The sequence below is a fragment of the Calonectris borealis genome, chromosome 15, assembly GCF_964195595.1.
Source record: "Calonectris borealis chromosome 15, bCalBor7.hap1.2, whole genome shotgun sequence".
Classification (NCBI taxonomy): Eukaryota; Metazoa; Chordata; class Aves; order Procellariiformes; family Procellariidae; genus Calonectris; species Calonectris borealis.
This window is the reverse complement of record NC_134326.1, coordinates 14,452,159-14,464,920: the sequence shown is the minus strand read 5'-3', so window position 1 is coordinate 14,464,920 and position 12,762 is coordinate 14,452,159. Positions and strand designations below refer to the sequence as shown.

The 12,762-nt window shown below is 61.1% G+C and overlaps 3 protein-coding genes across 4 annotated transcripts; 2 read left to right on the top strand and 1 right to left on the bottom strand.

Annotated features, from left to right (window-relative positions):
• The first annotated feature begins 105 nt into the window (after nt 1-105).
• Nucleotides 106-5,370, top strand: CLTB (clathrin light chain B). 2 transcript variants are annotated; one of them, XR_012675926.1, is made up of 6 exons: nt 109-378; nt 2,136-2,182; nt 3,501-3,618; nt 3,902-4,013; nt 4,529-4,830; nt 5,004-5,370. XR_012675926.1 is itself a non-coding variant. In XM_075164328.1 (5 exons), the coding sequence occupies exons 1-5, from the start codon at nt 195-197 to the stop codon at nt 5,173-5,175; spliced, it is 633 nt and encodes a 210-aa protein (XP_075020429.1). In that variant the 5' UTR covers nt 106-194; the 3' UTR covers nt 5,176-5,370. The 2 variants fall into 2 exon arrangements, 1 of the variants encoding a protein (XP_075020429.1); XM_075164328.1 differs by lacking the exon at nt 4,529-4,830 and having other exon boundaries at nt 106-378.
• Nucleotides 5,371-8,937: 3,567 nt separating this feature from the next.
• HIGD2A (HIG1 hypoxia inducible domain family member 2A) lies at nt 8,938-9,789 on the bottom strand. The gene is made up of 2 exons (XM_075164329.1): nt 9,576-9,789; nt 8,938-9,291 (listed from the first exon to the last, which is right to left on the bottom strand). The coding sequence occupies exons 1-2, from the start codon at nt 9,688-9,690 to the stop codon at nt 9,125-9,127; spliced, it is 282 nt and encodes a 93-aa protein (XP_075020430.1). The 5' UTR covers nt 9,691-9,789; the 3' UTR covers nt 8,938-9,124.
• Nucleotides 9,790-9,926: 137 nt separating this feature from the next.
• Nucleotides 9,927-12,713, top strand: NOP16 (NOP16 nucleolar protein). Its single transcript, XM_075164325.1, has 5 exons — nt 9,927-10,081; nt 10,264-10,378; nt 11,080-11,149; nt 11,906-12,012; nt 12,285-12,713. The coding sequence occupies exons 1-5, from the start codon at nt 9,975-9,977 to the stop codon at nt 12,426-12,428; spliced, it is 543 nt and encodes a 180-aa protein (XP_075020426.1). The 5' UTR covers nt 9,927-9,974; the 3' UTR covers nt 12,429-12,713.
• The last annotated feature ends 49 nt before the right edge of the window (nt 12,714-12,762 follow it).

Here is a 12,762-nt window from a genome sequence, read left to right as displayed (position 1 = left end):
TTGGCCCCGACCGGCGGCCTGGCGATGCGCCGGGGGCGGGGAAGCAGGACGCGTCCGGCGGAGCCGCCCCGCCGCTGATGTCAGCGCGGCAGCCCCGCCCGCCGCCGCCGCAGTGACAGCTCCGCCCGCGGCCAGCCGGGCCCAGCCCAGCCGAGCCGCGCAGTCGGAGCGGGAGCGGGGCAGGCGGGCCGGCCATGGCCGACGACTTCGGCTTCTTTTCCTCGTCCGAGGGGGCCGGCGCCGAGGAGGACCCGGCCGCCGCTTTCCTGGCGCAGCAGGAGAGCGAGATCGCGGGCATCGAGAACGACGAGGGCTTCGGGCCGACCGACGGCGAATCGGCCGCCGCCCCGGCCGGGCAGGCGGCCCCGCCGGAACCGGGTGAGCGTCGCGCTGCGCCGGGCGGGCACGGTCGGGGGCCCGCGGGGTCCTCCTGGCTGCGCGCCCGGTGGGCGCGGAAGGGGCTGCCACCCCGTGGGTGTAAAGGAGGTCTGTGCCCCCTCTTGCCCCGAGGGCAGGGAGGGGTTCCTTCCAGGATGCGTCCCCCGTGGGACTGGGGTTTCCCGTGGGATGCACTGCACCCCCAGTGAGTGATGGGGTCCATGCTGCACCCCCAATGGGCAGGCGATGGCGTTCTTTGGTGGACCAGGCCTATGTCCCAGCAAGGGCTATCTAGGGCCTGTGCTTGGTCCCAAAGGGCTGGATGTTGGCCATCTCAAGCCTCAGGATGTGCGGTGAATCCTGAGCTGGGACTTGGCAGCTGTGGGATGATTCCTCCCCCATGTGCTCAGGCTGGATTCCTTGGGTTGGATGGACCCCCGTCTCCATGTCTTAGTGCCCCAAACTAGGGCAATGTGAGAGGCATCCAGGCAGAGCTGAGAAGCAATGACAGCCCTGTCACTGTCCCCACAGACAGAAGAGCTCTTTGGGGTGCAAAATGGAAGGCATTTCCATTGGGGACATTGTGGTCCCAGGCCCTGCAAGTAGAAGGTGCTAATCCTGATCTCTTGCCTCCAGTCTGCGGGGGCTTTGGTAGGTAGCAGGGGCTCAGGGTCTACTCTCCGCATGGACATAGGGACGCTGCTGCCACAGTACTCTGACTCCTTCCCCTAACCCAGGCCTGCAGGGCCTCGTTGTGCTGCCTGTGGAGCAGTGGTTTCACCTCTCCACACACAGGGCTGCGGAGGCAGACCTGGGCCCGACGACGTGTTGACAGCCATGGTGATAAATGCAGTCAGACAGGCTGGAGCTGGGTGTAGTCAGAGCTGCACCGTGGGGGCGAGCACTCTGGGGACGGTGCTTGTCTGAGCTGCGCTGTGGCTGTGCGGTTGTGTGACTGCAGCTAGCTGGCCGGTAGAAGCCTTGTGGTCATCAGAGCTGTGGCAGCTCAGAGCAGGGAGTCTGCCTCCTTCAAAGCCTCTTCTCTGCCTAGCAGCGGAGAGCCTGGCATGGGGCTGGCCTCGTGGCCCTGGTGTGCAGCTTGGTGTTCTCTGGGGCTGGGGGGAGAGGGGGCTGTACCCCAGCTGTGGGTGTCAGTGGTGCCTCATTCCCCGCTCTAACCTTGCAGCTCGTCCCAGGGCTCTCAAGGTGGGCTCTCAAGGACCTTGGCATGCACACCTGCCCTCCCCTCCTGGTGGAGCACACTGCAGTGTTTCTGTGGGCTCTGTCCCTGGCAGGGTTACCTTCCCATCGCAACCCTGCACTGCTGGGCACTCAGCCAACAGCTTCTGGGTCAGCTGTCTGTGTCCATTGGCAGCCTTTGCCTGGCCGCTTGCAGGTTGGGGTTGGTCAGGTTGTCTTTCTACAGTCAGAGCACACCTGCCTGTGTCCAGCCCCGTGCCTGGAACAGTTTCCTTAATCTGCAGATAAGATAAAACACCAGTGAAAACACCATAAAGACATAAATGCCCAGAGAGGTTTGTCTGGGAGAGAGAGAAGTTCTGGCTGAATCCCACCAAGGACAGGAGACCATGGGGCCTAGCCCACATATGTAGGGCTGTTGTGGATGGGTGTGCTGGGCTGGAAATGGCACAAACTCCCAGGAACTGATTTGCTTCAGTTTCATGAACACCAGCCCCTCTGGGATCATCTGCAGCTGCCATAGTTGTGTTTGGCTTTCTCTCTTCCTTTTTCTCTAGCTGGTTTCCAGAATGGAGGAGCCACTGTCAATGGAGATGTCTTTCAGGTGAGAGCTCAGCCGCTTGCCCTGGCCCAGTGGTGCTAAGGGGGATTGGGTGGGTATTGGGCCAGCACTCTGCTGCTCTGCCTCTGGGATTGACTGGACTTTGCTATCCAGCCCCAGAACAGCTATGGTGCTCCTGGGAAAGTCTGGGTCTCATGGGGGAGTCCTGGGTGCTCCATTCTCACCCCTCTTTGAAGAGAAGATTGGTCCTGCCTGCCATGACCTGCCCCAAATCTGTTTGCAGGTGGCCTGTGCCCTGAAGGAGTGCCTGGGCCCTAAGAGCAGATGACAAATCCTCCACTCCGCACAGAAACCCCCTCTCTCCAGCCTGGGTAGCTCCTTGAGGCCTCTGGGGCAGTCAGGAGCATCTCTTGGCAGAGTCCAGAGTCAGGACAGGGCTGCCATGGGACACTCACTTTGCTGTGGCCTTGCTGCCAAGTCCTGGCGGCATCTCCCATTAAACTCACTTGCCCCATGCCCAAGGGTGTTTCATGGGGGCCACCCTCCTGGGTCTCATCTCCCTCTGGAGCCCAAAGCCCAGTTCTGCTGGCTACAGGAGAAGCTGTGCCAGCATCTGACAAGCCCTTCACCCCACACGGTGCCCAGCAGTGTGGCACGTGCATTGCCTGTGCCTAGTTTATGGGATGATAATCACATTAGAGATGGGACAGGCTTGATTAGATTGGGGATCTTGGAGGAGAGCTGTAATCCCATTGCTGAGCTCGGTGTCAGGCTGGGCGTCCTGGCCAGCAGAAGTTGTTAGGAGAGGTGCTGAGCCATGGTGCTGGGCCTGGCGGGAGCCGTACAGGCAGCTCAGCTGGGAGGGAGGCTGTTGCCTGTGGGCCGCTGTGCAGGCAGAGAGCTGTACCTCCCTTGGGCCCTGCCTCTCGCCTGGGCTCTCCCCTTCTGTTGTGGCCAAGCCTGTAATGACGCTCAGTCCTGGGGCTGCCTTGGCCCAAGTCAGGGCCGGGGAAGCCCAGTACTGATGGGGAGCATGTCGCAAAGCCGGTGGCTGTCCTCTGCTGTGGGACTGCCCAGAGGATGCGAGAGCTGTGTTGGCAGCGAGCATCAAGTCAAGGAGGGGAATGCTGGGAAGTCTTTCTGGGTGGCAGGGTCTGGGGCTGGGAGCTGGGACAGCAGCTTGAGCAGCGCTTGGGGGACACTGTCCCAGGTGTCCCAGACTGTCACCCTTCCTGCCTCCTGTCTTGGCTTGTCTGAGTGCTGGGATTGTGGAGTCCTGCCCCACTACCAGCCCTTCGAGGTGGCTGGGCTGGGCTGTGGGACGAGCTGGTGCTGATGGTGAGCTGCTTATGTCCCACAGGAGTCCAACGGCCCCACGGACGCCTACGCAGCCATAGCCAAGGCTGACCGGCTGACCCAGGAACCTGAGAGCATCCGCAAGTGGAGGGAGGAGCAGAAGAAGCGCCTGGAGGAGCTGGGTGAGACCCAAGGCCATGTGTGGCCATGCTCGTGGCACCTTGTGACATGGCAGTCAGAGTCTCTCACCCTGCTGCATCCCAGAGAGGTGTCTTGTGCCCCACGCCTTGTGGGTGTCCCTGCCAAGGATCTGCTGTCCTTGGGGCAGTGATGCCTTTCAGACAGTGCTAGTGGGGGTTGGGGACAGGCCTGGGGGGCTGCAGCTGTCCTGCCTGCCGAGGGGCTGCCCAGCAGACCCAGTGGGTGCCAGTCTGACTGGTGGGGTCTGTCTCGCCCTGGCCTTAGATGCGGCATCGAAGGTGACTGAGCAGGAATGGCGTGAAAAGGCCAAGAAGGACCTGGAGGAGTGGAACCTGCGTCAGAATGAGCAGATGGAGAAGAACCGGGCAAACAACAGGTGTGTTGGGCGCAGTGTGGCCACAAGGGCTGCGACGGGAACCGCTGTGCAGCCAGATCTGCCTTCCTGGGCCGTCTGGGGGACCTCTGTCCCCACAGCGGGGCCCAGCCCTGCGGGGATGGAGCTTTGCCAGGCAAGGGGAGAGGCTCCAGGGCTTTGAGCGGTGCCGGTGGCTGTGCAGAGCCATCCTGGCTGGGACCACACTGGGATCACAGTGGGATCTCAGTGCCTCCTGCCCTCCATGTGGGCCTTGCGTTGGGGCAGGGTTGGGGCACTGTCTGTGCAGCCCTGCCATCACCGGCAGGTTTTCCTGGTGCCGTGTATGCTGAGATGAGTGGGTCACGCTCTGTGGAAGGACGCTAACCCCCTCTCTGTTTCTCTCTTTCTAACCCTCTGCCTGCCTGTCTGCTCTGCGCTCTCTCTCTGTCTGGGCCTCGGGGCTAGGATCGCTGACAAAGCCTTTTACCAGCAGCCGGACGCCGATGTGATTGGCTATGTGTATGTGCCTCGTACAGACCATATGCTGCCCCGCAGGGTCTGGGGGTCCTGGCCCCAGCACTGGCTGCCCAGCCAAGGGAAGGGGGGATGCTGGGAGGTACTGGGCCCTGGTGAGGTCCCAGAGGGAGGATGCTGCAGCTGAGCGTCTCCAAGTGGTGGAGTCTTAGGAGGCAAGCGGAGCTCCTGGAAATGCCCCTGTGGGGGCTGGTTGAAGAGGCAAAGCCGTGGGGTCTTGTGCCTTTTGGGGGACAGCTCTGGGGATGGAAGAGTCTTGGGAGCAGGCAGACACCCCCGTGCCCCTGGATGAATGATATCTTGGGTGAGTGCAGCCAAGAGCAGCCTTGAGCATCGTGTGTCTCCGGATCCCGGAGGACACTGAGCTCATCGGCTGGAGCAAGGAGACAGGAAGCGGGGTCACGAGGGGCTCCCAGATAGAGGGGAGGGTCTCCTTGGAAAGGATTCTGCCAGTGACAACCCTCAACGTCTCCGCAGGGCCTCAGAGGAAGCATTCCTGAAGGAGTCCAAGGAGGAAACCCCAGGCTCCGAGTGGGAGAAGGTGGCCCAGCTCTGTGATTTCAACCCCAAGAGCAGCAAGCAGAGCAAGGATGTCTCGCGGATGCGCTCGGTGCTCATCTCCCTCAAACAGACGCCCTTGTCCCGCTAGCTGCCGCCTGGCACAGCCAGGAGCGCAGCAGGGCTCGGCCAGGCTCACTGAGCTGGGCGGCTTTGCGGGGCCAGCCCACGAGGGGCCTCACCCTGCCTGCCCCCTGCTCCCTGGTGTGCGCCTCGGCTGTGCTCGAGTCACTGGTTGTACTTCTCCCCATGGTTTTCCTTTGCTTAAAAGGTGCATTGGTCTCTTTTTACATTTATTTATTACTGTGGCATTTCCCCGGGAAGCGACACTGGCTGGCAGAGCTGAGTTAGCGGGGCAGCCCCCGGCCTGGGCTCTGTGGGAGGTTGTGCCCAGGGGCCTGGCTCAGTGAGAGGGGGAACACCTCACCCCGTGTTCCCCACCTCACCCCTATGCCAGGAATAAATCTGCCTGCGGCTGTCCTGGCGGTGGGCGAGTGCGGGCATGGCAGCCCTGTGTCTGGGCCTGGGTCCTAGCCCCAAGGCAGCGATCCCAGGGGGACCCCTGGCTCCCATCTGCCTTTCCAGCAGGGTTTAGAGCAGAGCTGGCTGCGGGGCTGTGAGGGTGGAGGAACAGCCCTAACTCAGCTCTGCGCTGCAAGGTTCTGCGGGGAGCACAGCTGCAGTGTGATGCTGCTGGGCTTGCAGGGACTGAGGAATGTAAGTGCAGGTACCCAGGCTGGGCCGGGACTGCCAGCAGTTGCCCCAAGCCCAGCAGATCTCTCCCCAGCCTGGCTGTGCACCCCAAAAAGCTGGCGGGGCTCCAAGCAGCAATTGCAGTGTCCATGTCCCATCTGTCCTGTGGGGCTGCTGGCGCCAGGCAGCACGGTGGTGCAGGGCACTGGGAAGGGGCCATGGGGTGAGTGTGCAGGATGTTTCCTGTCCCTCCCCCAAGACCACCAGCAGTTGGGAATGTGGGGTGCTAGGCTTCGGGGGCCCTCAGCTGTGCTCTGCTTCTTCCCTTGCTACTAGGATGGGAGACGGAGGCTGTGTGGTTGCAGGGAAGCAGATATGAAAGTCCAGCTCCTGTGGGGCAGGTCGAGCCCTCAGCTCCCTAACCCAGGTGCCCAGAGCAGGATTGGGCAGAGTTCTGGTGCTGGAGCTTGTGCTGTCCCTGGAGAACAAGCTGCGTATCTGTCTGCAGCTGCTCTGTGGCTTCTCTGTGGCCCCTGCTGGATTTGCACACCTAAGGCAGCGTGGTGAGATGCCTCAGTCCCACTCCCCGCCCTGCAAGGCACACGCTTTCCAGCCCAAACACTGGCTTTCTCTCCTCTGCTTGGTGTGGCCAGCACCAGTCCCTCCGGCTCAGAGGCCCAGTCCTGGAAACCTGCAAAACTCCCGTGTAGCAAGAGAAGGGCAGGCCTGTGTGCACCACGCTTGCAGGGCAGCCTGGAGCTTGTGCCCTGGCTCTGGCCCGCCAGGGGCTTGGGAAGGGCTCGCAGCAGCAGGCTGGGGGGACATGGAGCAGAGCCCACAAAACATTTGCTTGAGCCTCACTGCAGAGCCCTGCTCAGCCGAAAAGTGAGTATGCAGAGCTCTCCTGGCCTGCAACTACGGCTCCACGAGTCAGGAAGGTCACCTGCCCTGCTGCTGCAGCCCTCGTGGAGTGACTGGGCACCCCTGGCTCTGAGGCACAGGCTCAGCGGTGGGCTGGGAAGGGAAATGGGTGCGTAGGGAGTCACTCGGTGATGTGTGCTGGGATTGTGCACTCTTGTCCATAGGGCTGGTCGCTCCTTCTCTGTCTCTCTGCGCTCCAGCATGCATAGGCAGCTCTGTTGCAGTGCGGGATGGACACCGATGCAGGATACCTCGGGACTCAGCTACCTGCCTCTGCCTTTCACTGCAGAGCAGTGGGAAGCACCTCTGGCTGCTTCCCGGGGGCAGGGAGCCCCCCTGCACTGGCCCTCCAGCCCCCACAGGCAGCCAGGCCCCTGGGTCCCCTGGCTGCCGTGCACCCCGTGTCAGGCAGGGGCAGCCAGCTCCCAGGGAGCCGTGCCTACAGCTGTTCTATATCCCCTCAGCTTTGGTATCTGTGACTGTTCGAATCACCTGTTACAATAAACCGACATCTCCAATCCTACAGGGCACTGTCATCTTTCTGCTTCAGCAACACGTGTGTTTAGGAGAACTCACAGCTACGAAGCCTTCTGCGGAAAGGACGGCGCTGGAGGAGAACCACATCCTACAGGAAAAAGTAGGAGCGAGGGGAAGAGACAGAGGGTTTGCGCTAAGCTGGGGCAGAAGCAGTGGCAGCAGGACCGGGGGCTCCGCTCTGCCCTCAGGGACCTGCGAGCTCCTGCGTGTCCAGACGGGCTGAGCTGCTCCCCAGCCCACTGTGCCCGTCTCCAGGCTGCCAGGGCTGCCAAGGGATTGCGCTCGCAGATCTGCCCACCAGCTGCCTCTCGCACCCCTGCCCCAAGCTGGCCGGGCTGGAAGTGCCAGCGAGGCAGCCAAAAGCCGTTTCTTCTGGGAAAGACGTGCTGAGCAGGCAGGCAATGAGGGAAGGCAGGCAGCGCCACAGCCCCGCAGCAGGCAGAGCCCCGGGCTCCCCGGTGCTGAGGTGGAGCTCACCCTGCTCAGCACCGGCGATGGCTTGTCCCCCACCCTTGCATTTCAGAAATCAGCTCTGCTGGGTGAGACCCTTCCCCCCTCTCCTTGTCGAGGCCCACCGGCACCATGGTTCCCCACACAGGACAAACCAAGCACTTGTTCATGGGCAGAGCAAGTTTACACCTCACCCTGTCCTCCAGAGCTGCTTGTAATGGCAAAGCGGGATCAGCAAGTTGCCAGGCAGCCAGCTGCAACGCCACCGCAGGCCAGGGAGGGCTATGGCGCAGGCAGCAACACGCAGACGCCCAGAGAGCAAAGCCTGAAAACGCCCCAGGCAGCTCAACATTGCAGCAGGGTTAGTAGCGTCTGTGCCCCTTTCCCTTGCAGAGACACGCTCTGCCTACAGGCAGGTACAAGCTGCCGCAGCCGCACAGCGAGCAGAGCCTACGGCCCCATTTCCTCCCTGCTCTGCGGCCCTGACACGGGAGAGCAAAGTCGTCTTAGTCTCGCTGCTCACTAAACACCCCGGTATGATCCAAACGATCCAACATGGCAGGACTTGGAGCTGCCTGTGACAATGTTTGTCACAACGCAGGCAGCGCAGCTCCCTCTTGGAACAGGGCACTTGCTCAGCGGCCAGCTCCAGCTCACACGAAGCAGCGAGCTGCGCAGCAACCGACTCCCCAGCAAAAGCAGCCAAAGCAGCAGCGTGTCCCAGAGAACGCCAGGCCAGGCCCTGTTTTGTAAATGCGAGCTCCCAAGTTGTTTTCACAGGGAGTTACATCTCTTGTGTCCTGCTTGCATCACCACAGCTTCGAGGCAGCCGTGCCTGCTCCCCTTCCCTCCTACACTGTTTACTCTTCTGGCTTCTCAATGCTCTGCAATCCAGTATCAGTCAGAATCTCGCTGCAATTCACTTTATTACTCACCGATTGCAACCGAACAGATTACATATTCTCCCCAAACAACTCACCCACTGCTTATGAACAACATCCCGCCAAGATCAAGCCATAAACAGAGCTGTTCCTTCCTACCCGGGCAGCTCATTTCTCAAATGTTGGTGCACTGCCTGACTAAAGCCACACCTCAGTGCAGACCATGACCCACAGGACACAATTTTAACAGACTGTGACAGCACCAAGCAGGGACAAGAGGTCTGACGGGGGTGGAGAGCCTTAATGAGGTGCAGGCTCCAGTGTGGCAGGAGGATAAGCTCTCAGGGAATCAAAAAATGCCACGGCCCAAATTTCAGGTTAATCACAGAGATGTATTAGCTGCATTTCCAGTGCTCTGGAACACAGAGCCTCTCTGACACTGGCTCCACTGAGACATCACAACTGTCTCTCAGAAAACTCCATCTGCAGCCAGAATCCACCCTGCCAGTGGAGCACAGGCTGGCGGGCGCCCGCCCGCAGCTTCTCTCTTGCCTGATTTCACTTTCTAGATTTCATGGCTGTGACCACCATGCCTCCCAGGAGGGCCGCGAAGGTGAAGCCCTGGGCCAGGATACGTGCCCGCATCATCAGCTGAGACCGACGGGTGTTGCCTCTCTTGAAGCTGATCAGTCCGTAGGTCAGGACGCCGACGGTGCAGAGGCAGCCTGCGGGGAAGGGCGGAGGGACGGGTCAGCGCAGCAGGGCAGCGGCTGCGAGGATCCGCTCACACCTCCTCCCGCCTCACGCCGCCCCGCACCTGAGCGCTGCTGGCTCGTTAGACAGCACCCTCGAACAAGGGATGCCTCCCCGGAGGGCAGCCCCTCGGGTCTGGGCTCAAGAGGGGCCGACCCACCGCTCGCTGCCCTCCGCCATCGCCAGCCCCCATCGCCCCGGCCCTTCCCCCTCACCGCACCCCGCCACCGTCACCCCCCGGCCGTCCCCCCCTCACCGAGAGGCACCAGGGGGTTCTCGCGGGTCTTGCGCAGGAACTTGTCCCCGAAGCCCTCCTCGCTGAACACCGGCAGCGGGCTGGGCTCCAGCGGCGGGGGAGGCCCGACCGCCATCGCTGCGGCCCGCAGGGAAGGTGACCACCCGCGACCCTCCCCGGCTGCCGTAGCCAGGAAGCGACGCGCGCTCCCGGCGGTCAATGGGGGGGACCGCTCCCGGCAGGCCGCACGACCCGCCCCCGCCGCGGGGTATGCCGGGGGTTGTAGTCCGTGGCGGGGACAGCCAGCGGACGACGTGCAGGCGCGGGACTACACTTCCCGTGGTGCCCCGCGGCGCGGCCCCGCCCCGCGCGGCCCGGCCCGACGCTCGGCGGCGGCGGCAGCAGCAGCGTGGGGCCGCCATGCCGAAGGCGAAGGGGAAGAGCCGGCGGCAGAAGTACTCCTACAACCTCAACCGCAAGCGGCTTTACCGCAGCGCCCGCCGCCGCGCCGCCCCGCGCATCGCCTGGTGAGGGCCGCGGTGGGTGGGCGCACGGGGGGGGCTGTGGGCAGGGCGGCCGTGAGCCCGCCGCCCTGTGGGAGTGGGTGCTCCGGGGGGACCTGCTACACGTCTCGGTGGGCGCTTGGGGGCCGCTTCTCTGTGGGGAGGGCGACACGCAGCCCGCGATGCCGGTGCCTGTCTCCACGCAGCTCGCATATCCGCCATGCCTGGGACCCGACCAAGTCGGTGGCGCAGAACCTGGCCGAGATGGGCCTGGCCGAGGATCCCAACAAGGCCGTCCCCATCCCCAAGAAGAAGCTGCTGGTAAGTGCAGCCGTGCGCCGCCGGGGAAGGGCAGGGGAGCTCGGCTGGGGCTGCTCCTTTGAGGGGGGGTGAAAGGTCGGACCTCCCCCAGGACACACAGCCGGACTGGGGAAGAACAGCGTGGAGAGCAGCCTGCCTTGGAGCGTGGGTCAGGTGGCTCTGGATCAGTCTCTGTAGGTGGATGGGTTTCTCATCGTTATTAATACACTTTTCTTGCCAAGATCCTGGCGTGGGAACGAGCTACGGTGTCACATGGAAATAATGGGCTTTGGAACAAGTGTAAATAACATCAGTCACTCTCCTGGGACTTGCCAGAGAGAGGTGGGGTTGGGAACACTGCAGCCGAGTTGCTCCTGATAACAAAGAAAGCCTCTTTGTCTACAGCAGTGCCAGCCTGGCCGGCCTGCGTCGGTGGGCAATGCTTCCAGGCAAAAGGTGGCCCCACGAAACATCATACTCATGAAAAAAAACAGGAGTGACCTTGTTTGTTACATGTCTCCATTCACATGGTATTGCTTGGGCGACAGGCTTGCCCACGGGCTAGCTTAATGGTGCAAATAAGGCTCTGTTTAAGCCAGCTGAGATTTGCTGGACCTTGCAGCTGTTGTATAAGCAGTTGGGAGTTTTGGAGCAACGTATGGGGACACAGCTCTCTTCTAAATGGGTTTTTCTTGAGTTGCCTTCTCTCTCATTTTACACAGGGGATGGAAGTGGAAAGCAATGGACAGGAGCAAAGAAAGAAAATAGTGCGGAAGCCCTACGTGGTGAATGGTCAGTGCTGCTTCTGTCCTCCCCGGGGAGTGCTTCACCGCCTCCAGCCTTGGCAGGTTTCCTGCTGAACCACACCGCTGCCATTGCATTTGGGGTTCTCCCAAGGCCCCGTGGGTTATTTTGTCTCTCATCTCTGTGCTGTACCAGGGACAGGGAAGGGGGTTACTTCTTGTCCAGGCTTGCGGGCTTGTAGAGGAGTACCCCCCGGCAGCAGTCAGCTGGGGGTTCCCAGCCAGGGTGGAGCTGAGCCGAGAGCCAGGACAGCAGCTCTGCTGTTCCCGTGTGTCCTTTGTCTCATGAATTTCCTTTTCCCTCCTGTGCTCTCTTTTTTGCAGTATTTCTACCTGCAGCCCCCAGAGAGCTCTTGTCACTCTGAAACGTGCTGGTGTGTGGCACCAGGGTAACAAGAAACTGTGGCTGTAGTACCCTGCGTGTTTTGGTGGTGGGCTGGGCAGCTCCGAACAGTCACGCTCTGCAGCCTGGGCAGAAAGGCTCCACTCCTCGTGGTGTGAGATGGAGAGGAGCCGCAGCGCAGGCCTGGATGCCTGCAGCCTATGCGGAGGGCTGTTGTCTTGTTCGTTTTCCTGCATGATCGTGCTGGGAAGCAGCCCTGTGTGTGCAAGCAGTGGAGCTGTGCTGCAGGAGCCACGTCCTTTCTGCAGTACTGGCAGGGCTCGATCTTGGGAAGAGGCTGGGTCCTCTGAGGTGCAGCTTGCTTCCCTCCCCTGCTTCATGGTGTCTCTGCCCTCTGCCTAGAGATGGAATATGAGGCAAGTCTCCCCGAGAAGAAGTCAAACACGCTCTCACGAGATCTCATTGACTACGTGCGGTACATGATACAGAACCATGGGGAGAACTACAAGGTAAGTACTGGCTGTCCCAGAGCGAGGAGCACCCAGGGCGATTCACTCCTGGATCTTCTGCAGGATGGGAATCGCTAATCCTCTCTGTCCTGGTTCCTGTTTTGCAGTCAGCTGATTGTTAAGGGGAAGCCGCGCTTTGAACCTTGGCCAGATCCCTGTCTGAGTCATGCAGTGATCACAGCCGGCCTGGGTGGGCCTTTGGAGTGTGGCTGGGCTGGATTGGTGTTTGCTCTTGGGGCCACTCCTCTGACTTACCCTTTCCTTTGTCACAGGAAATGGCTCGAGATGAGAAGAACTACTACCAGGATACTCCCAAGCAGATTAAGAGAAAAATCAATGTGTACAAGAATTTCTATCCTGAGGAGTACAAGGATTTCATTGCGTCACTCAAGCAGGAAAAGATGGACGTGCAGTGACTGCCCTTTTTTCTCAGGTTTGCCTGCAAGTGCAGGTTTGATGTGACCATCTTCTGAACCGAGCGGGGACTGACAGACAGGTGACAGTCACAGGCTCAGCGCCAACAAGTTGAGCTATGCAAAGCCTCTGGCGATGGAGGAAGGACCTTCATTAGACAGAGACAGTTATAACCAGGCATGAAAGACTCCTGGCTTGTGGCGTTGGGACTGAATGTGCTGTGCCGCTCCCTTTCTGTGTGGCGGTTGGCGCTTCTTTTGCCTTGTTAAAATAAATTACTCTTTCAAGCTGGTGTGAATGTCTTGCTCGCGGGCTCTCACTTGGTGCAGTCCCGCT

Bases quoted from the DNA above. Each gene is read 5' to 3' on its own strand.
- NOP16 (XM_075164325.1), top strand. From the start codon at position 9,975: ATGCCGAAGGCGAAGGGGAAGAGCCGGCGGCAGAAGTACTCCTACAAC. The intron at 10,082-10,263 runs GTGAGGGCCGCG...GTCTCCACGCAG, and splicing joins GCCGCCCCGCGCATCGCCTG to CTCGCATATCCGCCATGCCT. The intron at 12,013-12,284 runs GTAAGTACTGGC...CCTTTGTCACAG, and splicing joins ACCATGGGGAGAACTACAAG to GAAATGGCTCGAGATGAGAA.
- HIGD2A (XM_075164329.1), bottom strand. From the start codon at position 9,690: ATGGCGGTCGGGCCTCCCCCGCCGCTGGAGCCCAGCCCGCTGCCGGTG. The intron at 9,292-9,575 runs GTGAGGGGGGGA...CCTTCCCCGCAG, and splicing joins GAACCCCCTGGTGCCTCTCG to GCTGCCTCTGCACCGTCGGC.
- CLTB (XM_075164328.1), top strand. From the start codon at position 195: ATGGCCGACGACTTCGGCTTCTTTTCCTCGTCCGAGGGGGCCGGCGCC. The intron at 379-2,135 runs GTGAGCGTCGCG...CTTTTTCTCTAG, and splicing joins GGCGGCCCCGCCGGAACCGG to CTGGTTTCCAGAATGGAGGA. The intron at 4,014-5,003 runs GTGTGTTGGGCG...ACGTCTCCGCAG, and splicing joins AAGAACCGGGCAAACAACAG to GGCCTCAGAGGAAGCATTCC.